Source organism: Diaphorina citri, unplaced genomic scaffold, assembly GCF_000475195.1.
Source record: "Diaphorina citri unplaced genomic scaffold, Diaci psyllid genome assembly version 1.1 scaffold176, whole genome shotgun sequence".
NCBI classification, from domain to species: domain Eukaryota; kingdom Metazoa; phylum Arthropoda; class Insecta; order Hemiptera; family Psyllidae; genus Diaphorina; species Diaphorina citri.
The window spans coordinates 151,725-175,357 of NW_007377613.1; the positions used below are offsets into that span (position 1 = coordinate 151,725).

At 36.8% G+C, this 23,633-nt stretch overlaps 1 protein-coding gene across 1 annotated transcript in view; it reads left to right on the top strand.

Annotated features, from left to right (window-relative positions):
• Window positions 1-313: 313 nt before the first annotated feature.
• LOC103505469 overlaps window positions 314-23,633 on the top strand; it is a 40,502-nt gene continuing 17,182 nt past the window's right edge. Inside the window, exons 1-5 of the mRNA XM_026820798.1 lie at window positions 314-927; window positions 13,234-13,340; window positions 16,871-16,947; window positions 20,171-20,297; window positions 21,875-22,018. Of these exons, the coding sequence (XP_026676599.1) occupies window positions 688-927; window positions 13,234-13,340; window positions 16,871-16,947; window positions 20,171-20,297; window positions 21,875-22,018 (695 nt within the window). The 5' untranslated portion in view covers window positions 314-687. The remainder of the gene's footprint in view (window positions 928-13,233; window positions 13,341-16,870; window positions 16,948-20,170; window positions 20,298-21,874; window positions 22,019-23,633) is intronic.

Sequence of the window (23,633 nt, forward strand, 5' to 3'; positions counted from 1 at the left end):
AATCAGGTAAGAAGAATTCAATTTTAATTGAAGAAAGCATTTTTTTTTCACTTCTTTGTCGTTCGGAATGCTCGGGACATTAACATATGCAATTATGCATTTGGAGCAATCGATTTCGATTGTCATTCAAATGGAGTTCAAAAAACTCCAGAAATAATTTGATGATTCATTTCATTAGTCAATGAACTTAGCTAATTAATACTGTTTTCATTCGTTGTAGATTCCCTAAGCCTACAGTACCTATAGTGCAGCGGACTTTGAGTTTTGTGCACTCTAGATCTATCTACCTGACCCCATTACTAATTGAATGGTTTGATTTTGGTTTTGTTTCAGAAACGTGCCCAACAGTGATTTTCGTCTTCTAGCCCTAGCCATAATAACCATAAGTCAACCCACATCATCCATTGTGATATTTCCAAACCATTGTTTTATTGTGATAGCATAGAAATTTATTTCTTTATTTTTAAATCAAGAGTGCAAACCGCGTGTATTTTTTAAAATTTATATGTTAAAATAGGAACAAAAGTGTAAATTTAATAAAAAGTCAAATTTCGAGTGATTTTCAAGATTCGAAACCGCAGCACCTTGGGAAGCGTGTTTCCAGTGATATACCCTCGTGATTTTTCGTTCCCCTAAAGTCAATATTTTCACTTTGTGTGATATTTTTTCGTTATTGGGAGGAAGGGTATGGTCTACTTGTGTTCGGAGTGGGGTATGGGAGATGAGCACTTTGGAAAACAGATAAGTCCGACGCTGTATGGATCTACCCCGGGCTTCTTGAATCTTGGCGGCCACAGCCACCATCATCTGAATGGATCTAGCCCGTGTGTGGATTTATCGCATTCCATCTCATCTCTCTCATCATCCACCAGCAGTTCTTCATCTGAAGATGACAACGAGGTGGCGCTTAGACCACTGAGTAATCAGGTAAGAAGAATTCAATTTTAATTGAAGAAAAATACTGAACACTGGATTAGTAATAAATTGTAGGAGGAGGGGGGGATTGAATGCATTTCAGAGATTCATTGTTAAAACTCCACCTTAAGCAACAACTTCAAAGAAAGATGTTATAATCTTCAAAAAAATTTCTACTTTGCTTGTTCGGGAATAGGTACATACTTGGGAAATCTGATAACAGTATGAATTTGCTTCCTTTTAATAGCACATCTTTACTTTGATATTAATGAAATTATTAATTGAAGAAAAATACTGAACACTGGATTAGTAATAAATTGTAGGAGGGGGGGGGGGGATTGAATGCATTTCAGAGATCAGAGATTCATTGTTAAAACTCCACCTTAAGCAATAACTTAAAAGAAAGATGTTATAATCTTCAAAAAATTTTCTACTTTGCTTGTTCGGGGATAGGTACATACTTGGGAAATCTGATAACAGTATGAATTTGCTTCCTTTTAATAGCACATCTTTACTTTGATATTAATGAAATTATTAAATTGTAGGAGGGGGGGAGGGGGGATTGAATGCATTTCAGAGATTCATTGTTAAAACTCCACCTTAAGCAATAACTTAAAAGAAAGATGTTAAAATCTTCAAAAAAATTTCTACTTTGCTTGTTCGGGAATAGGTAGGTACATACTTGGGAAATTTGATAACAGTATGAATTTGCTTCCTTTTAATAGCACATCTTTACTTTGATATTAATGAAATTATTAAGTTATGAGCGTAAAAACCCATTCATGATGAAATCATCAACATGTTGAGCTGTCCATCTAAGCGTGTTACCTACATAATTTTTACCATGCTTGAATAGGTTCGCTGATTTTGTTCATAAACGGGTTCCTTGATTTTATATAATAACGTTTCACTCGAATAGAATAAAAATAAAGTATCTATTATTAAAGAACGAATCTGTGCAGTGTAGTTTGGCAAGAACCTGCTATTATTGGAGGATACCATTTTTGGCGTTATTTTTTGCATTGATATCCTTGAACGGTATGTCGTGAGAACAGTAGTTTTAATAGCACCACTACTGATTGTAGATTGTTGCGTTGTCAGGTTTCACTCTGGTATGAGAATAATATACCTATTGTTGTGTTCAAATTTTACAATGTTGCCAAACTGGACGCAAGGATACCATTTTTGGCGTTATTTTTTGCATTGATATCCTTGAACGGTATGTCGTGAGAACAGTAGTTTTAATAGCACCACTACTTCTTACTGGAGTACTGATTGTTGCGTTGTCAGGTTTCACTCTGGTATGAGAATAATATACCTATTGTTGTGTTCAAATTTTACAATGTTGCCAAACTGGACGCTTGTCGTGAGAACAGTAGTTTTAATAGCACCACTACTGATTGTAGATTGTTGCGTTGTCAGGTTTCATTCTGGTATGAGAATAATATACCTATTGTTGTGTTCAAATTTTACAATGTTGCCAAACTGGACGCGTTACATGACAACCTCACATTGTATTTGTACTTCCGACTGGTCCGTCATTTCCTTATCAGTATCAGTGGAGATGTATAATGCTTTAATGTGGGTTTAGTATATGTTTTATCACGCACTATACACACAATGTTGTCAGATGCTACTTTTCTGCATAAATCAACAGTTTAGTTTATCTCTGTAATAGAAAATTATCTTCATTTTACCTGGTAATTCCGTTCTTTCTAGTCTTTTCCTTCACGTAACTTAACCCATTCCTCCTTCTATCTTGGTCTTCTGAGGCTTGCTTTCCTTCAAGCCCGGAACTCTCTTGCATACTTTGTTCTGTTGCTCTGTTGTGAACCTAGCTAGTAACACCATTTTAAGTTTCATATAATTATGGTTATGTTTTGATTATCCTGATATTGATGCACTCGCACCGTATAATGCTTTAATGTGAGTTTAGTATATGTTTTATCACGCACTATACACACAATGTTGTCAGATGCTATTTTTCTGCATAAATCAACAGTTTAGTTTATCTCTGTAATAGAAAATTATCTTCACTTTACCTGGTAATTCCGTTCTTTCTAGTCTTTTCCTTCCCGTAACTTAACCCATTCCTTCTATCTTGGTCTTCTGAGGCTTGCTTTCCTTCAAGCCCGGAACTCTCTTGCATACTTTGGTCTGTTGTGAAGCTAGCTAGTAACACCATTTTAAGTTTCATATAATTATGGTTATGTTTTGATTATCCTGATATTGATGCATAAGCATATACTTGTAAATATCAAAATGGATTTTAATGCTGGGAAATATGACGTCAGAAGCAGTCTGAGACCTAATGATAAGATGTAGTGTTGTCAGATGCTATTTTTCTGCATAAAGCAACAGTTTAGTTTATCTTTAGTTTATCTCTGTGATAGAAAATTATCTTCATTTTACCTGGTAATTCCGTTCTTTCTAGTCTTTTCCTTCCCGTAACTTAACCCGTTCCTTCTATCTAGGTCTTCTGAGGCTTGCTTTCCTTCAAGCCCGGAATTCTCTTGCATACTTTGGTCTGTTGTGAACCTAGCTAGTAACACCATTTTAAGTTTCATATAATTATGGTTATGTTTTGATTATCCTGATATTGATGCATAAGCATATACCTACTTGTAAATATCAAAATGGATTTTAATGCTGGGAAATATGACGTCAGAAGCAGTCTGAGACCTAATGATAAGATGTAGGGAGGAGCTTTGCCAGTGTTTTTGATATTGAACTTTGTTCAGTCTTTTAAGGCAGGTCTTAGCAATCAGTTGAAAGTTCTAGATATTATGTACGTCATTGTAATGAGGGAGTTAGCAGACTTGATGTTATCATGAATCATCATTAATGACCTGATTCGTTTTTCTCCTGTTTATGATAGTTCTAATTAACCAAGCCAGTCTTGTAATCAGAGCCTTTTTCCTCAAAGCTTTTTACATTTTACAAACGGCCTTATGCCAATTTTCTTGGTTGAAATTCGGCTTCAAATTTTCGACAGCGTAAACTTAAGATATACACCATGTCTGTTTGAAGTATTTGAGTAAGTATGTATGGTTAGTTTGGAAATAGACTTAGATTCACACGTGATGCACGTGATATTTTCCCAAGACTTCGCTGACGAAGACGCAATATATATCTCTTATTCTCTTGGGATGTGATGCTGGAGCACTGTCCTATGCACTTCCAACAACAATCATGCAGGTATTGTTGCTATAATTCAAAGTCCCTGAATTCAATGGCTCAGGCCCACAAACTGGAAGTTTGGCCCACAAACTGGAAGTTTGTGTACGGAATCTGGGAACCGTCTCTCATAGTAATCAAATCACAATACCTGAATTTGAATCCATCTTATCTCCTAACAGCCTTATCAGACGGGAGGGTTTTATCGTAGCTTTTTTGGAGTACCTTTTTGATAAGAATCGAACCGATAAGGCTAAAGCTCTTTGTGTTTTGAGTACTTATTCGATAAGAACCGAATTGATAAAGTTGGTGTATTGTTGCTATAATTCAAAGTCCCTGAATTCAATGGCTCAGGCCCACAAACTGGAAGTTTGTGTACGGAATCTGGGAACCGTCTCTCATAGTAATCAAATCACAACACCTGAATTTGAATCCATCTTATCTCCTAACAGCCTTATCAGACGGGAGGGTTTTATCGTAGCTTTTTTGAAGTACCTTTTTTGAAGTAATTTTTTGTTAATAATCGAACCGATAAGGCTAAAGCTCTTTGTGTTTTGAGTACTTATTCGATAAGAACCGAATTGATAAAGTTAAGATGCTCTCTACACTGAACTCTCCTTGGCATGCCTTTTGCAAGCTTTTCACAATATCCATTTGGAATATTATAACACGTTTGCTGCACACGCTCCCAAAGTGCATAGGGTTTTATCGTAGCTTTTTTGAAGTACCTTTTTGATAAGAATCGAACCGATAAGGCTAAAGCTCTTTGTGTTTTGAGTACTTATTCGATAAGAACCGAATTGATAAAGTTAAGATGCTCTCTACACTTAAATTTGGGGTAAACCTCTTTTTTTATCGTATCTTTTTGTACTTATGTAAGTAGTTTGATTACGATTCTGCAAAATAATAATAATCCTAATCTGCTGTACTCACTTCTGAAGAACAAAAATCATAGTAGAACGTGGAAACTAGCAAGTGTGGCATAGACACCACACGCCATACCTAAACGATCGAATTTCATATGAGAATTTGAGAGCAATTCTGTCGAGCTGTCAAGTCACTAGACACGGTTTTGATAACCGGTCGGTTTGGCTCAATGAAATGATTGATAAAATTCCTCAAATACATAAGTCATAGTAGAACGTGGAAACTAGCAAGTGTGGCATAGACACCACGCGCCATACCTAAACGATCGAATTTCATATGAGAATTTGAGACGCAATTCTGTCGAGCTGTCAAGTCACTAGACACGGTTTTGATAACCGGTCGGTTTGGCTCAATGAAATGATTGATAAAATTCCTCAAATCACACTAATTGAACGAATTACTAGCTGAATTGTTTTTTCCTCATGTTGTTTTTGTGTGATAATAGTCATATAGTCATAACATGGCGTTTTGCAAAGATGACATGAATGATTGGACGAATTGCAGTGCAAATGCAGGCATGTGAATGAGCGGACGACAACATGGCGTTTTGCAAAGATGACATGAATGATTGGACGAATTGCAGTGCAAATGCAGGCATGTGGTAGTACGCGTGCTGCTGGCTTTTCCCAGGCCTACTCAGTACATTGAATGAAGGATCACCATTCACCTCATAGCGTTGTATCGAATGTATCGTGAGAATATCCAAGATATTAAAAAACGTCGTTTAATGAATAAAAAGATCTTACCACACTTGAAAAAAAAAACTTCTTTGAATACATTTCAATTGCGCATTACACTTTACAGTCAATACGGATAACAGCCAATACACACAAATGAAGCTACAGTTGATTTTAATGTGCAATTACAATTTATTACACTTACAATTACACTTACATACAATTACAATTACAATTGTGCAAGGTCTTTTTCAGTGCAACCTCCAACCTCCGTGGTTATGGTGACGGACTTCGCCAAGTGAAGTCACAAAATTGGGAATGGACATTTATGACAAGCACAATTAAATTTCTTTCATTTCAAATATGTATTGGAATTAAAATTGTTTTGTTTTATATTTCATGATTAAATTTCAGATTTCAGAAGTGCTGGTACATCCTCAATTCGACCATTTTTCCTACACATCGGATCTGGCTATCTTGAAGTTTTCCTCCCCTATAGAATTCTCAGCTCGAGTATCACCTATATGTATATGGACACCTGAAGATACCTCCACCAGAGTAGGCATAGTAAGTTAAAGCGCCTTTTGTTACGGTACCTACACGTACAAATATGCCCACGACGCGGCGAGACTAATCCGAAAACACAACCGCGACCCAAACTACCCAAAGTCGTGACTTTACCCCAAAATAGGTCATCCCTAAAGGGAATTCGACCAAAATCTAAATGGACTGAATCTATTTCCATCTTTTAACCTTTTTGCAGATGCCTCACCATCTGCAAAAAGGTTCAAACGCAGCCCTTGAACCTTTTTGCAATTCGACCAAAATCTAAATGGACTGAATCTATTTCCATCTTTTAACCTTTTTTCAGATGCCTCACCATCTGCAAAAAGGTTCAAGGGCTGCGTCCACTACAGGTTTCGCCACACAAGATGAGTATTAGAGTAGAATATTCACGGTTAACCCAGTGGTAACGCGCTTGCTTGCCATGTCTCGGGTTTGATGTCCAGGTCCACTATCGACAAATTTGTACTTTTTTTTTAGTTTCTGGTCTTCTCGTCCATCTAATGAGGGGCATACTACGGGATGAGTGTGCTAGGACACAGACTATCCGGGTCTCATATTTTTTCAGAGCTACGAAATGCAAACGGCGGTAAAACACTCAGCTTAAAAAACTCCAGTGTTGTGTGCTAATTTTGTATTCCAGGTGGTAGGCTGGGGCATGAACCCGAAGACCCAGAGCTTCACACCCAATATCCTCCGTCCCGCCATAGTACAACTTATTCCGTGGGAGTTATGTATTCAGGATAGGGATCTGTTCTATATTACATCTCACACCACACTATGTGGCATCTCTGTAGACGGTAAGTGAAAACCATTTGGACTGGATTACACGAGGTCAGTAGATAGTCTACCTAGTGGTATTTCTAATGCCCACCATTCACACTCAGACCGCCTGACAGACAACAAACGAAAAGGAGGGGAAAAAATAGCTGCCTAAGTGTGGCATTTCTAATGCCCACCATTCACACTCAGACCGCCTGACAGACAACAAACGAAAAGGAGGGGGAAAAATAGCTGCCTAAGTGACCCAAAAAAACCTACCCCTACCCAAAGCTGTGACTACTGAAATATACAAAATAAAGGATCCCAGATATTGTCTCTGGGCATCCGAAATGTTTTAAACCTCCAAATCCTTCATTTGATCCCACTATCGTAAGGTTTTATTAGTGAGGACACTTTCCGTGTCCCATACGGTTGGTCCAGTGGTAACGCGCTTGCTTGCCATGCAGAAGGTCCCGGGTTCGAATCCCACCATCGAAAAAAATTTGTACTCGTTTTAGGAACTTAAGTAGGAACATTATCAATGCATGAAGTGTACTCTCCTACAGCGAAACTCATTGTAATTTGTTATTCAATTGTGTAAAAGTTATCATATACATAAGAGCAAAGTGGAAGTTTCGAGATTTATGCAAATTGTAAGACCAGCAAGGAAAATCTTTCAGCATTTTATTGTCCCATGTAATAGTACAAGATATCGATATACATAGAATATACCTTGTTTATCCCATATGCATATGGTCAGCCCATATGCATATGATATTTAAGGTGACAAACTCTCTAAGTAAGTAATATCTGCTCAAGATTATTGCACAGGAGATTGTCTAAGAATTACATACAAGTCTATGAATTCAAGACCAGCAAGGAAAGTCTTTCAGCATTTTATTGTCCCATGTAATAGTATACAAGATATCGATATACATAGAATATACCTTGTTTATCCCATATGCATATGGTCAGCCCATATAAGATATTTATTGATAAGGTGACAAACTCTCTACGTAAGTAATATCTGCTCAAGATTATTGCAAAGGAGATTGTCTATGAATTACATACAAGTCTATGAATTACATACACAAGGAATTTAAGGATCACTTCTAAAGATATGACCCAGTTGACTACTCGACTCACATGGGAACTTAAGTAGGAACATTATCAATGCATGAAGTGTAGTAGTGTACTCTCCTACAGCGAAACTCATTGTAATTTGTTATTCAATTGTGTAAAAGTTATCATATAAGAGCAAAGTGGAAGTTTCGAGATTTATGCAAATTGTAAGACCAGCAAGGAAAGTCTTTCAGCATTTTATTGTCCCATGTAATAGTACAAGATATCGATATACATAGAATATACCTTGTTTATCCCATATGCAACCAAGCCACTCTTGTAATCAGAGCCTTTTTCCTCAAAGCTTTTTACATTTTACAAACGGCCTTATACCAATTTTCTTGGTTGAAATTCGGCTTCAAATCTGTATCATGCAACCCTGTAAGCAGCTGATAAAGCAACACACGAGCAGCAGAAAGGTTGATAAGGTGACAAACTCTCTAAGTAAGTAATATCTGCTCAAGATTATTGCACAGGAGATTGTCTAAGAATTACATACAAGTCTATGAATTACATACACAAGGAATTTAAGGATCACTTCTAAAGATATGACCCAGTTGACTACTCGACTCACATATGTGACACTTAAGAAATAAGTAATTGAGTAATGTGTCGTGTACTTATTTCAAGCTACAGTTATGTGCAAAAGTGGTTCAATGTTTTCAATTGTGCTCTAATTCTAATGATTCCCTACGAAATAGTAAGAACAAAAGTGTATGTAAGTAATAAATGTGATATGTTGTTTATAATATTATAATAAATAAATAAATAATGATTCCAAAAAATTCAACGTTAACAAAAAAATTAATACGAAGTCCGTTGTCAAGTGTGTATTTCTGACAAGTGATAAATCATTCAGAATTGTTTGATGGACAAGGTCCCCGGTTGTGGCCTCTCCTAATCCTTATTGCCTTATTCAATTAGTAGATTTTGAATGCATATGGTAATGGCGGTGGTGCTTCTTACATTACATAATATACTTGGTCATTTGGTCAACTACTAATGTTTTTTGTCATCTTGAGTAAGAATTTTCTATCTAGAGGTTCTGGTGCTCCATCTGTGAGTAATGGAGTATAGTCATCACCATCACATAAAGAAGTCCGTTGTCAAGTGATAAATCATTCAGAATTGTTTGATGGACAAGGTCCCCCCGGTTTTGGGCCTCTCCTAATTAGGGTCTCCAGATCAAATTTTTAAAAAGTAGGACATTTGGTTCCAAAATTCCGGACATTCCATCGAAAACCCGGACATTTCCCAAATTTCAAAATGTATAGTTTGCACCAGTGCCCAGGGTGCAGAGAACACTGCATTATGCCATAATCATATTAGATATGACATGGTCATATTTGAATGACACAGTCATATTAAATATGACCATGTCATTCGAATAAATCTAATAAATATTTTTTTTTTTAATATGAAGGAGTCCATATTTTCACACAGGAATAATCCTTCATATTCTTAGAGTTCAGGGTCCGATCAATAGTCCTTTAGGACTCCGCACACAGGAATTTTGCTAGAAAAATCTCCTATGACTTCAACAAAACTATAAGGTCCAATCCAGCAATCCACATTAAGCAAGAGGTACCTACTTATGGGAGGATTAAAAGAAGTAGAGCACAATTAACAGCTCTGAAAGAAACCCCCCTAATCTGGAGCAAAGAGCCATCAAATGATATCTTTCGGGCTTTTTACATGAAAATAACAAGGAAATGTTGATTTGTTAATTAATTTATTTTGTGAGTAACTCCTCCTTAATTCTTGTTGTTTCTGTACATCGCAGATACGTGGTGGCGTCATGTCAGATAACGGCGTCAAATTTTCTTTAGAAAATATGTTTACTTACCGCTTGTTTTTTCAGATTTTTTTTTTATTTAGATTTATTATATTTTTTCCATGTCAAAATTTGAATTCCTTCTAGAAAATTAAAATCCCAAATTGAAAAATTTCAACAAAAAATAGCTGAACTAAAGCTAACACTATGGTCGAAAATTAGCTGAATCGAGATTTTTCCTTGTCCAAAACATGGACTTCAGATTATTTGAATACAATAGGACTAGGACGCATAGTTCAAGTTTAAGATGAGGAAGAAGCCTTGGACTTGATTTGGTGTATTTCAGACTTGAGTGCGGATATTGAAACTAATGAAGCAGTGTGGAGGTCACTCCAAGTCTAGAGGTCTTGGAGGAATCAAATGGAATTAAATTTTTCATCTCAAATTGTAACTCATGATTTCCGAGAGTGTCACCGTAACTTGTACATGCGTGTGAGATTTTCTTTGTGTCATGTAGATACCCATCCGTCGACAACTGTGTATTTCTTTATGTCCTCACTCCCTCTGCAATTTGTAATAATCATGTGCTGTGAAATTGCACATGAATTATTTCCCCAAAAACCTTGAAATAGTTTCCAATTAGGACTGAAAATATTTCTGCTAATGAGAATTTTCCGTTCTTGGCTGTACTCGTGTCTCGTGTTCTTGCAGACTCTTCGTCAATCCTCCGAGTGCATTTGTACTCGTACAGCAGCTTACTGTACTGATCTTTGTCAAAGCTTGAAACTTGAACCATTTATCTGAACTCATTTTCAACTTTGTAAGAAAGGTGTGTCCAAACATAGTCGGCGGGCCGTCGATTCACATTTAAGAAAACACTATAAGAATTCTTAGTCTGGTAATCTCAATGCACTATTGTACAGAGATCGGACAACTAGCACAGCTGATTTGTACATGAACGCCAGGCTTCATGCGATTCACATCGATCGACGGCCGTCGACTATATGTGGACACACCGTAACAAATTCTCATTGGCTCGAGACGACAAAATCCAGCGGCATCCCTTGAATGAAACAACTCTTTTCGAAAACATTGTTCAAAAATTCCAAGTAATCCCCTAGTGGAGACTTAGTTTGAAATATAAATAAACTGTCGTAACGAGGTCAAGAGTCGGTGATGACTTGGGCTAGGGCTAAGGCATGCGAGAGATATGTAATTAGGAATGATAGACGATGGGAATTGAAGTGGAAGTGGAGAGTTCTCGGTACTTGTACTTGAGAGATCTAGAAATTTCTTTTCGCTTCGAACCGTAAGGAACTTAAAACAGCTCATACTTCTTAACCCATTACAGAAGATGTTTCCTTTGGACAAGGGCATATTGGAAACCTTGGTGATATCTCTGTCATTTGAGTGTTCCCTGCTTATCTTCCCACACCCTTTCCTTCTCGGTCCTTTCTTTATTTTCACTTCCTCAAATTCTGCTTTTAGCTTTTTTTTCTTTTAGGAAACTCATTGCTCTTCTCTGTGTTCCGGGCTGACATCTTTTTTCCTTCTTCTTTCTTCTTTGTCTTCTTTTCCTTCCTCAACCTTGTCCTTTCTAATGATGGTTTCTTTGTTATTTCATTACGCTTTACTTCCACTCGAATTCTTCTCATTTGTCTTTCACTCTGTTCATTATTTACCAACTCAGTTTTCTCCTTTTTGACAATTTCTTACATTAGTTGCGTCTCTTTTATCTTTCCTGTCCTAGATTTATTTTTGTGTCTAATTTGTCTGAGATATCCTTCCTTATATCATTATTTTACCAACTCAATTTTCTCCTTTTTGACAATTACTTACATTAGTTGCGTCTCTTTTATCTTTCCTGTCCTAGATTTATTTTTGTGTCTAATTTGTCTGAGATATCCTTCCTTATATCATTAGTGTGACAAACGATGTTTTAACAAGACATCCAATGCTCATACTTTATGGGTTAATTAGAGCTGTTAGCGGGCTACTATAGTCCTTCTCCGTCTTTAGAAGAGCTTCTTTTTCAATCTAGAAAACCACTTGAAACACAAAACGCAAAACAAACTGGTTTTTCAACTCGAGTGTCTGAGGTTCGAACCAGACCGGAGACTTTACTACTCTCGATGTCTATTTCACCATTATTGGTCCATACTTATGATTCTCATCCATATATTGCTATGATGTCCGAGGCCATCCATAAGTCACGTGTAATTTTTACAAACAAAAAATTGATTTGAAAATCACGAACATAATTTTCACATAGGTATATTCATAAAACCATCACTCTTTCTAACCAGTTATTCAGTTGTTATACTGATTTTTGATAAAGTAACTTCACAGAATGGCCCCAAGTACTTACTTTGAGAAATATCCTACACCTTGCAGCATTATTAGGTCTATCAGACGTTCATAAATGAATGGTTTGACAACTAAAACTCCTTCTAGTCTTGTCCATTTACTCGTAACATCCAACTTTTAGTGTCATTAGCCTGAGCCTAGTGTACGACAGAGAAACAGCAAGGTGACTATGTGCCCAAAATGGCCTCTACAGTCTACAGAACGATGCGACTTACCTATAAGTGGTATGGCTAGGGGACGTTAAACAGAGAGTAGACTAGCGTCTGGCTGTGGGACTATAAACAGGGAGGAGAACAGCTAACCCTAACCAGCCTAGCTAGCTGGCAGTTTCAAGGGGTTCTCCCTGCTTTTAAAGAATAAGCACAAGTCCTCACGATGGTTGACTGCGGTTCAGGACGAGCCAATTAAACATGGCTAGAGACCATCCATCACCCCGGTGTATGGCAGATACAAAAAGATGTCTAATCCTTATTGCCTTATTCAATTAGTAGATTTTGAATGCATATGGTAATGGCGGTGGTGCTTCTTACATTACATAATATGCTTGGTCATTTGGTCAATTACTAATGCTTTTTGTCATCTTGAGTAAGAATTTTCTAGAGGTTCTGGGGTTTTGGCCTCTCCTAATCCTTATTGCCTTATTCAATTAGTAGATTTTGAATGCATATGGTAATGGCGGTGGTGCTTCTTACATTACATAATATGCTTGGTCATTTGGTCAATTACTAATGCTTTTTGTCATCTTGAGTAAGAATTTTCTAGAGGTTCTGGTGCTCCATCTGTGAGTAATGGAGTATAGTCATCACCATCACATAATGTGGTATGATGTCAACAATTAGTGATTTTATTTATATCTACTACTCTGTTAAATGATGGAATTTCCTCCCCTATTCTGTCTCTATCTATACACTATTTCCACCCTCTTATTTTCCGCTTTCTCTTTTCCAGGTTGGAGGACATACGAGGTTTTTCCTGCTCGACCAGAGCACAATATGCAAACCTCTCAATCCGCGAGAGCTCGTCTTTTACCAAAACATTCCTCAAGAAGTCGAATCGTCTGACTGATATCTGTTGATTTTCGACTCATCCGACCAAATGACTTTACTCCACTTCTCTTCTGACTACTTTTCATACTGTTTTACGAACTCTTTTCTTCTTTTGATATTCTTATCACTCATCTGCAGCAAGATGTCATTTTGAACAACAGGCTGTCCAAAATCATTGTTGAGATCCACATCCATTTTTGATTAACGTGAAATTACTAAATTTGATTGACATGCACTAGCTAGACAATGTGATATTCAATTGAGCTTTGTTTTAAAAAATGTGGCCAATACAGATAGGTATTCCAAACTCCTCACTCCCTCTGCAATTTGTAATAATCATGTGCTGTGAAATTACACATGAATTATTTCCGCAAAAACCTTGAAATAGTTTCCAATTAGGACTGAAAATATTTCTGCTAATGAGAATTTTCCGTTCTTGGATGTACTCGTGTCTCGTGTTCTTACAGACTCTTCGTCAATCCTCCGAGTGCATTTGTACTCGTACAGCAGCCTACTCTACTGATCTTTGTCAAACCTTGAAACTTGAACCATTTATCTGAACTCATTTTCAACTTTGTAAGAAAGGTGTGTCCAAACATAGTCGGCGGGCCGTCGATTCACATCGATCGACGGCCGTCGACTATATGTGGACACACCGTAACAAATTCTCATTGGCTCGAGACGACAAAATCCAGCGGCATCCCTTGAATGAAACAACTCTTTTCGAAAACATTGTTCAAAAATTCCAAGTAATCCCCTAGTGGAGACTTAGTTTGAAATATAAATAAACTGTCGTAACGAGGTCAAGAGTCGGTGATGACTTGGGCTAGGGCTAAGGCATGCGAGAGATATGTAATTAGGAATGATAGACGATGGGAATTGAAGTGGAAGTGGAGAGTTCTCGGTACTTGTACTTGAGAGATCTAGAAATTTCTTTTCGCTTCGAACCGTAAGGAACTTAAGTAGGAACATTATCAATGCATGAAGTGTACTCTCCTACAGCGAAACTCATTGTAATTTGTTATTCAATTGTGTAAAAGTTATCATATACATAAGAGCAAAGTGGAAGTTTCGAGATTTATGCAAATTGTAAGACCAGCAAGGAAAATCTTTCAGCATTTTATTGTCCCATGTAATAGTACAAGATATCGATATACATAGAATATACCTTGTTTATCCCATATGCATATGGTCAGCCCATATGCATATGATATTTATTGATAAGGTGACAAACTCTCTAAGTAAGTAATATCTGCTCAAGATTATTGCACAGGAGATTGTCTAAGAATTACATACAAGTCTATGAATTACATACACAAGGAATTTAAGGATCACTTCTAAAGCTTCCCCTGTTTATGAAAGTTCTAATTAACCAAGCCACTCTTGTAATCAGAGCCTTTTTCCTCAAAGCTTTTTACATTTTACAAACGGCCTTATGCCAATTTTCTTGGTTGAAATTCGGCTTCAAATCTGTATCATGCAACCCTGTAAGCAGCTGATAAAGCAACACACGAGCAGCAGAAAGGAAGTGATTGTTAATATTGTTGTGTGACACTTAAGAAATAATTGAGTAATGTGTCGTGTACTTATTTCAAACTATGACAAAGTTATGCTCAAAAAATGTACCATCATACCTATGATAGTAAATAAACAATATTGATTTGAGGTCATTCACCTTACGAGCTTGAAGCAGCTTATTTCAAACTATGACAAAGTTATGCTCAAAAAATGTACCACCATACCTATGATAGTAAATAAACAATATTGATTTGAGGTCATTCACCTTACGAGCTTGAAGCATATTGCCTTAGGCATTCTTTTCCCCATGCCTTTTGAAGTGTGTGTAAACTATGTGTTCATAGGTATGAATGTTTCTTCTATTGAAGTATTCGTAAACAGTGTGTTCATAGGAATTAACATTTCTTTCAAGTGTTCATAAGCAATGTGTTCGGTGGAAAGAATGTGAGAAACGTGAAGTAGAACGTGATCACATGGTGTATTTTAGTATTTTTAGTGAGTTTTCCGGCCGGCATCGGCAGATGAAATTTGTGCACCGGTCACACTCAAAATGAGCTCACGGAATTGTATGTTTAGTCTCAAGTGATGTGTTGTGTTTAGTGGTACAATGGATGTGAATCATGGTGAACGATAATGTCCGTTGACCGGTGCCAACACGGTGGGCCATTGCCAACTCATAAGCGCACGACATTAACTTTGTCTCATCAACATTCAGCCCTTCTCCCGTAATCGAGAATGTTAAATGCAAAAAGATGAGATTTTCATCCCAAATTATTACACCGTGAATAAATTGTATAACATATCGGTTTTTACCTACAAATATGATGTGCCAAAAAACATTAAAAACAGCTGGATTTACTTGACACAAATCACAATGAGTTGGTCCCATTGGGAATATTTTTGAAGGAACATGCTCCTATGAATATTATTTTATCGGTTTTTACCTACAAATATGATGTGCCAAAAAACATTGAAAACAGCTGGATTTACTTGACACAAATCACTATGAGTTGGTCCCATTGGGAATATTTTTGAAGGAACATGCTCCTATGAAATTATTATTGGTCTTATGAGTGGTAAAGGGAAGGTTACAAATGGCGTATTTTTCTGGTCCGAGAAATTCTTGATGAATCAATGAGTTATGAAATAAATTGAACTCATAAAGGTGATTACGGTTTGTGCGAATGTCTTGCGGAATATTTTTGCGAAACGAACATAAATAACTGACCCAACGAAGGTTACAAATGGCGTATTTTTCTGGTCCGAGAAATTCTTGATGAATCAATGAGTTATGAATTGTTAAATAAGTATTTGGTTTTTTCTTGTTATTTTGTTTGTAAAATGAAATATTTCTTTTTACAATGAGATCACTTTGGAACATGTTATTCTGTGTAATGTAGGCGCACCTAACCTAACGAGAAATTTAACAAAATGTGTACGACTATGTTATAAAAGCTTTCCTTGTCACCACCTTTTCAACTCAAGTGCCTCCCCCTGTACATGTTTCAACTAACAAAATGTGTACGACTATGTTATAAAAGCTTTCCTTGTCACCACCTTTTCAACTCAAGTGCCTCCCCCTGTACATGTTTCAACATGTTATTCTCGTTGGTCATAGTACATTCTTTCTCGTTTTATTTTAAAAGTGTGACGATTGTATTCATTTTCTTCAAGAATGCGTTAGCATGCCTAATGGACAACTCTTTGGAAAAACAAATTGCCTCTTTTGTTCCATACTCCGCGACTCTTTGTCACAGCGTCATTTGGACTTCCTCGATTGGCGGTCTCTTTTTTTGACTTTTTCTGATATTCATAAAATGGTTCTTTTGGTCCTCAACTTCTTGAAATAATGTCCGTTACATAAATTGCCTCTTTTGTTCCATACTCCGCGACTCTTTGTCACAGCGTCATTTGGACTTCTTCGATTGGCGGTCTCTTTTTTTGACTTTTTCTGATATTCATAAAATGGTTCTTTTGGTCCTCAACTTCTTGAAATAATGTCCGTTACATCTGGTTTCTAGGGGAGATGTTGAGTTTTTAGTGGGTCTGAAAGCCTCCAGCTATCCAAATATCAAATTCATACTCCCCAATTGCAAAGGTTTGCCAATGTCTTCTCTTAACTCTAGTCCTTAGTGGGTCTGAAATAGTCTGGATACTCACAGAAATACAAGCATCAATCCCACACCCCAGACTCCCTATGGTAGAGCTTTGCGAGTGCCTTCTCTCATCTATTGCACTACTAAGTACCTACCTCTACTACACAATAGGTCCTCGCGTCCTAGACATATTGGAACCAAAGGGATGACATGCATAGGACTCATGCTTGGTTGCCTTGAAGAAGATTGCTAATAGGGCCTCATCGTCATTATGCTAATGTTGGTAATGCCATTATGTCTTGCGTAACATCTCGTTCTGTCCTATTCATTGAAGCACTGTTGCCATTTTGTCAATGTGTCTTCACGACAACTCTGCAATATTCTGCATACATATCAATCGTTCCCAGGATTCCCAGGAAGAAGAGCCTATGTTATTTTTTGCTACTGACTAACATAGGCCTAGGAAGATCGATTTAATTGTGCTTCATAGTTCTCTTTCTGTATCTTATCTCTTTCTTACTTTGCATGATTGTTACTGGCAAAATTGTGCCTTCATTTATTAAAGAAATTCAACTGAGGCTTTTTTAAGGATCTTGACCAAATAAGGACCTTGACGGAAATTGCCGAATTGGTCAGGTGATTTATTTATTTCATAATCTGTTTCACTGTTTCCTATCTCATCTATTTTTCACGAAGTTATGCTCAAAAAATGTACCATCATACCTATGATAGTAAATAAACAATATTGATTTGAGGTCATTCACCTTACGAGCTTGAAGCATATTGCCTTAGGCATTCTTTTCCCCATGCCTTTTGAAGTGTGTGTAAACTATGTGTTCATAGGTATGAATGTTTCTTCTATTGAAGTATTCGTAAACAGTGTGTTCATAGGAATTAACATTTCTTTGAAGTGTTCATAAGCAATGTGTTATAGGAATGAACATTTCTTCTGACATGTCCACAAGCAATGTGTTCGGTGGAAAGAATGTGAGAAACGTGAAGTAGAACGTGATCACATGGTGTATTTTAGTATTTTTAGTGAGTTTTTCCGGCCGGCATCGGCAGATGAAATTTGTGCACCGGTCACACTCAAAATGAGCTCACGGAATTGTATGTTTAGTCTCAAGTGATGATTTTTCAACACCGAACACGAGAAAAACTTTGAATTAAACTAAACTAAATTAAATTAAAATGATAAAGTGTCTAATTCAAGGTTACTGTGGGGCACAATTAAATTGCCATTTCCCAGTTTCTTTTTTTATTTTTCCTTCCCCCCCTCGGCCCAGCCCGAATGAAAAATGATTCTTTTGTGTTTTTCATTCTTAATGGTGGAAACAAGTGACGTTATCTCGGAATTGTATCTGCCGAGAAAGCTTTTTTCCCCGCTTTAGTCACTGTTGACAAGGGTTTACCTTCGTATTGAACTTGGGTGCTGGTGTTACCTTGATACCTTGGGTATTCCAAAATGAATTTTTTAATAATTTGTCAGAAACAAAACAGGCTATCCCCTCGACACTAGCTAATACCTTTTCATATAAAACAAATCGCGTGCGGTCGTGTAAATCCCACAGTCAATTTGCTGCTCGGTAAAAACTAATGAACTATGGTTTTTTCATACAATATCAATGTGGTCTTCCAGTTGCATTAAGGAAAGAAACATTGGTTACCTACCTTGAAAAGAAAGTGTTTGTTCACTCAAATGGTTATAAGGCCAGCCACTCACTACCAGGTAGACCTGACAGGTACACCTGATGAGCACAGACACACACACTATCAGGTAAACCTGACAGGTACGACTGAAAAGGTCCGTCTGTCAGGTCTACCTGATGAGCACTTACACTATCAGGTAGGCCTGATCAGGTGTACCTGTCGTCAGGCCTACCTGATAGTGAGTGGCTTTTGTATGGGTCAATGTCGATCGACTTCAGTCAATCCAACAACAATCATGCAGGCAATGAGTGCAAATATGAGAATTTTATTAATAGAAGTTTATTTTCGTGTTGTGCTCCTCAGCATATCTGCAGGGAACGGTATCGTGAAACACTTGATGTGAGACGTTATCGTGAGAAAGAAGCGAAGAATCGCAATGAAGAATGTGGACATGAAAGTGAATTCCTGAATCCTGTAGATGCAAAGAAAAATTCAAAGCTGCATACTAAGCTTTGTCAGAAAATCTAGAGATTCTTGTTCAGAAATTAAGAAATACTTTTTTGAACACCCATCTGAAAAATGTCTGTCTATTGGTAGGTAGGTTGGCAAAATATATCAATCTGCTTATATGCCCACATCATCCAGATTAGGTGAGGTGGTATTATTGTTTTACAGACATGACGAATCCCGTTTTGAAAACACAAGCAAATACTTTGTTTTGATTTGAAAGACTGGAATTTCACCAAATATGCCCTCTTGACATGTTTTTGTGAACCATCTGAAAATGTGATCACAAGAACTTCAATAACAAGTTCAAAATAGACACCACCCACCAACATCTTTGGTTGATTAGGTCTAACGCGTGCAAACATTGTTTGTCTTTTTCTGTTTTTGTTATTTTCTGAATTGTTTCCCCCCTCTCGGATACAATTTTTTTCTCGATTTTGTCAAAATATTTTTCCGAACGAGTTTATTTTGGCAAACAATTTGGCACAGTTTTTCCCCTAAAAAAGAACTTTTTGATTTGTGTTTGAAGTTTTAGATTGACAAACGAGATGAGGCGTTGAAACTATTTTGCTGATGAAATGTTTGGAATTTCGAAATTCCGCCACAATTTTTACGTTGTTTCTGTACATCGCAGATACGTGGTGGCGTCATGTCAGATAACGGCGTCAAATTTTCTTCAGAAAATATGTTTACTTACCGCTTGTTTTTTCAGATTTTTTTTCCATGTCAAAATTTGAATTCCTTCTAGAAAATTAAAATCCCAAATTGAAAAATTTCAACAAAAAATAGCTGAACTAAAGCTAAGAAGAGCCTATGTTATTTTTTGCTACTAACTAACATAGGCCTGGGAAGATCGATTCAATTGTGCTTCATAGACTCAAGTTCTCTTTCTGTATCTTATCTCTTTCTTACTTTGCATGATTGTTACTGGCAAAATTGTGCCTTCATTTATTAAAGAAATTCAACTGAGGCTTTTTTAAGGACCTTGACGGAAATTGCCGAATTGGTCAGGTGATTTATTTATTTCATAATCTGTTTCACTGTTTCCTATCTCATCTATTTTTCCAGGCGTTATGCAGGCGTGTAACACGAGTACGGAGCAGGTGGACCAGCGGTATAGTCCGAGTTTCAATCCTGAGAGACCTGCGTCGGCGCCCACCACGGCAAGCAAGAGAAAACGGGATGATGTCGTGAGGTAAGTCGAAACTTGAACCGGAGTGGGGTGAAGAAGATTGGGCCAATAACAATAGTTTTCTTACTACTTTCTTCGTATTCGATTAACCATTAACCAAGTTGAGAACAAAACTGGGCTATCTTTCTACTATGTGAAGAAAAAAATGTATCCTGTTCAGTGTTCAAACTGTTTATACTGCCAGAATGAAACTAAAAAAGTCCCTTTACTCATGCAGTCCAGACAAGGTGTTATCTATTGGTACAGAATATAATGTTGTTTTCTAATGCTTGAGGTTGACTACATATTGGGAGTATCGGACCATTTTCTATTTTAATGTAACTTGGTCCCAAATGCATCCATCATATCTCTCTTTGAGGGCAATGATTGGTCTTAAATATGACCCTGTGTTGTTAGATAGGTGCGTAGATTCATTAAACACAGATTAGAGAATCATATTACTCTCTTTCGTCTGCTAAAGAACACCTGACCACAAATCCTTTGTTCAGGTGACCACAGTGTTTTCTAACAACTAGAAGTTTGTATTGAAGTGTGTAAACCTGGATCTTTTCACACCTGTGCTTAAAGCCATAGTAATAGAGCTCCAGAACATGAAAAGAAAACACTATGACGAAGCAACATTACTAAGTATTACATAACATATCGTCAACTTAGCTATTGTTTTCAAACTTTTCTAAAAAGATTAAACTTGGGTGAACAGCCAAAGCTGCATAGAACACAGCACTTGTCAATATTGTTATCAGCTAGCCTGGTAATGTGAGGCTAGTCAGGTATTTATATACGTTTTTTATGACACAATACGTGAAAAAGTCACGATGTTCTCTTTCGTGACCATTCCGTATGGCCAAAATGATTTCCTAAACAAAAATTGTACAAAAAAAACATTATAATTGTGATAATGATAAATAAAGTCGAATAATAATAACCTCTTTTAGAAAATATTGAGAAGAGTTGAGAGTTGCTGAACTCTATGTGCTTATGACACGTGCAATACTCATAGTTTGCTTTCTTGGTCTAACGGTTTCCTGGCGTTGGAATGCCATTATAATTGTGATAATGATAAATAAAGTCGAATAATAATAACCTCTTTTAGAAAATATTGAGAGTTGCTGAACTCTATGTGCTTATGACACGTGCAATACTCATAGTTTGCTTTCTTGGTCTAACGGTTTCCTGGCGTTGGAATGCTTGTAGCACATTTCGCTTTGTGTTCATTGTGGCCTCAAATTGCGTTTGCCATCTGTTGAAATTTCAAAATTTTCTTTGCCTCCTTTACTCATTATGAACGTAATGTACGTATAGGGATGGGTGTTTATATGTCGTACTCGTATAGGGATGGGTGAGTCACTTGCCACTTCAGGCAGACTAGGAGTTGTAAATGATTTTCTCTTAATAAAATGTTTACTAATTCAAATAAAGTGCAAAGTTTTGCTGGTCCACAGTGGCAATGAAATACTGCTTTTTTCGGTGTCGTTTTAGACCGTTTAGAAGGGACTTTTCGGTCTCATTCTGGCAGTATAAACAAAAGGTATTCTATTCTAATGCATCCCTAATACATAATGTCTCCGTTTGGTTTTCAGAATGAAGGTGCACCGCAACAGCTCAGTGACTGACGTGCTCAAAAACAACACCAGTTCTCCAAGCAATACTCTGCGACCTGACAACTCCAACGAACTCTGTATCCTTTACATAGATCTTACAAAACCACTTGACCACAGTAGTCAGTGATGAAATCAATAGATAGGCGTAGTTTAGTGCAGAGAAAATTGATCTGAAACCAGTGATGTTATCACACGAAGAGGAAGTGAGATCTCTGAAGAAAATGTCGAAGAAAGAATATAAGAAAAGTACAGAAATCTTTTTTTGAGGAGAATCTTGGACGTCATCAACGAAATAAATAATAACCTAAACTTTTTGGGGGGGGGGAAATCTTACCGTGGTAGATTCCATTTCAGTAATAGTGAATATACCTGATGACATACAAACATCCATTAGGGCAAGACGAGAATTTCTCGTAGACTCGTAAACTAAGGGATTTGCTTTCTTGAGATCCACTCAAAATTTCGTGTTTTCAAATCACCATCAGGTGCGTCATTCATGTTGAGGAAGTCGTAAAAATTTCATTATAGGAGCGATTGTCGGAAAATTATGGGCGGCTATTTTAGATGGCATTTTAATGAGGGAAATTAATTAATTACACGCATATTTTACGTGTTTTAAGCCGAGCCGAGTGAATGATTTGTGTACACAGGTACTAATAATATTCGTAATATTACTGCCCCGCTGTGTGCAATTTACGAAGAAAAATGTTTGCTTTGGTCATTTTAATAAAATTCCGATTTACATATTCACTCGTGTGTGTTCATCACCCCGGTGTATGGCAGATACAAAAAGATGTCTTTTCTTTACTCTGCCAACACCATTAGGCGAAAGGTAAAGCCGCTATAACAACAACAACAACTTACCTATAAGCAGAAAACAAGTACCTGTACAACTGTACATATCTAATGAACTAATGACCTCTAAAGCCGCTATAACAACAAGAACTTACCTATAAGCAAAAAACAAGTACCTGTACAACTGTACATATGTAATGAACTAATGACCTACTGACTTCATAAATACATCATGAGAGTTATGAAGCATGACATGACAAGTTTTATTAGAATGACATAGTCATATTTGAATGACACAGTCATATTAAATATGACCATGTCATTCGAATAAATTTAATAAATATTTTTTTTTTTTTTAATATGAAGGAGTCCATATTTTCACACAGGAATAATCCTTCATATTCTTAGAGTTCAGGGTTCGATCAATAGTCCTTTAGGACTCCGCACACAGGAATTTTGCTAGAAAAATCTCCTATGACTTCAACAAAACTATAAGGTCCAATCCAGCAATCCATATTAAGCAAGAGGTACCTACTTATGGGAGGATTAAAAGAAGTAGAGCACAAATAAATAACAGCTCTGAAAGAAACCCTCCTAATCTGGAGCAAAGCCATCAAATGATTTCTTTCGGGCTTTTTACATGAAAATAACAAGGAAATGTTGATTTGTTAATTAATTTATTTTGTGAGTAACTCCTCCTTAATTCTTGTTGACATTCCGAAGTTCATGATATTTCTATTGTTGTAAACTTCTTCTCAATCATTAAATAAGGCGACGTTCTTTCTTCATGTCTTACTCTGCCACTCAACCTCAATTTTATTAAGAACCTTCAGCTCTCATGTTGCAAGTTGGTGTCGAGTGTTTTTCAACACCGAACACGAGAAAAACTTTGAATTAAACTAAACTAAATGAAATTAAAATGATAAAGTGTCTAATTCAAGGT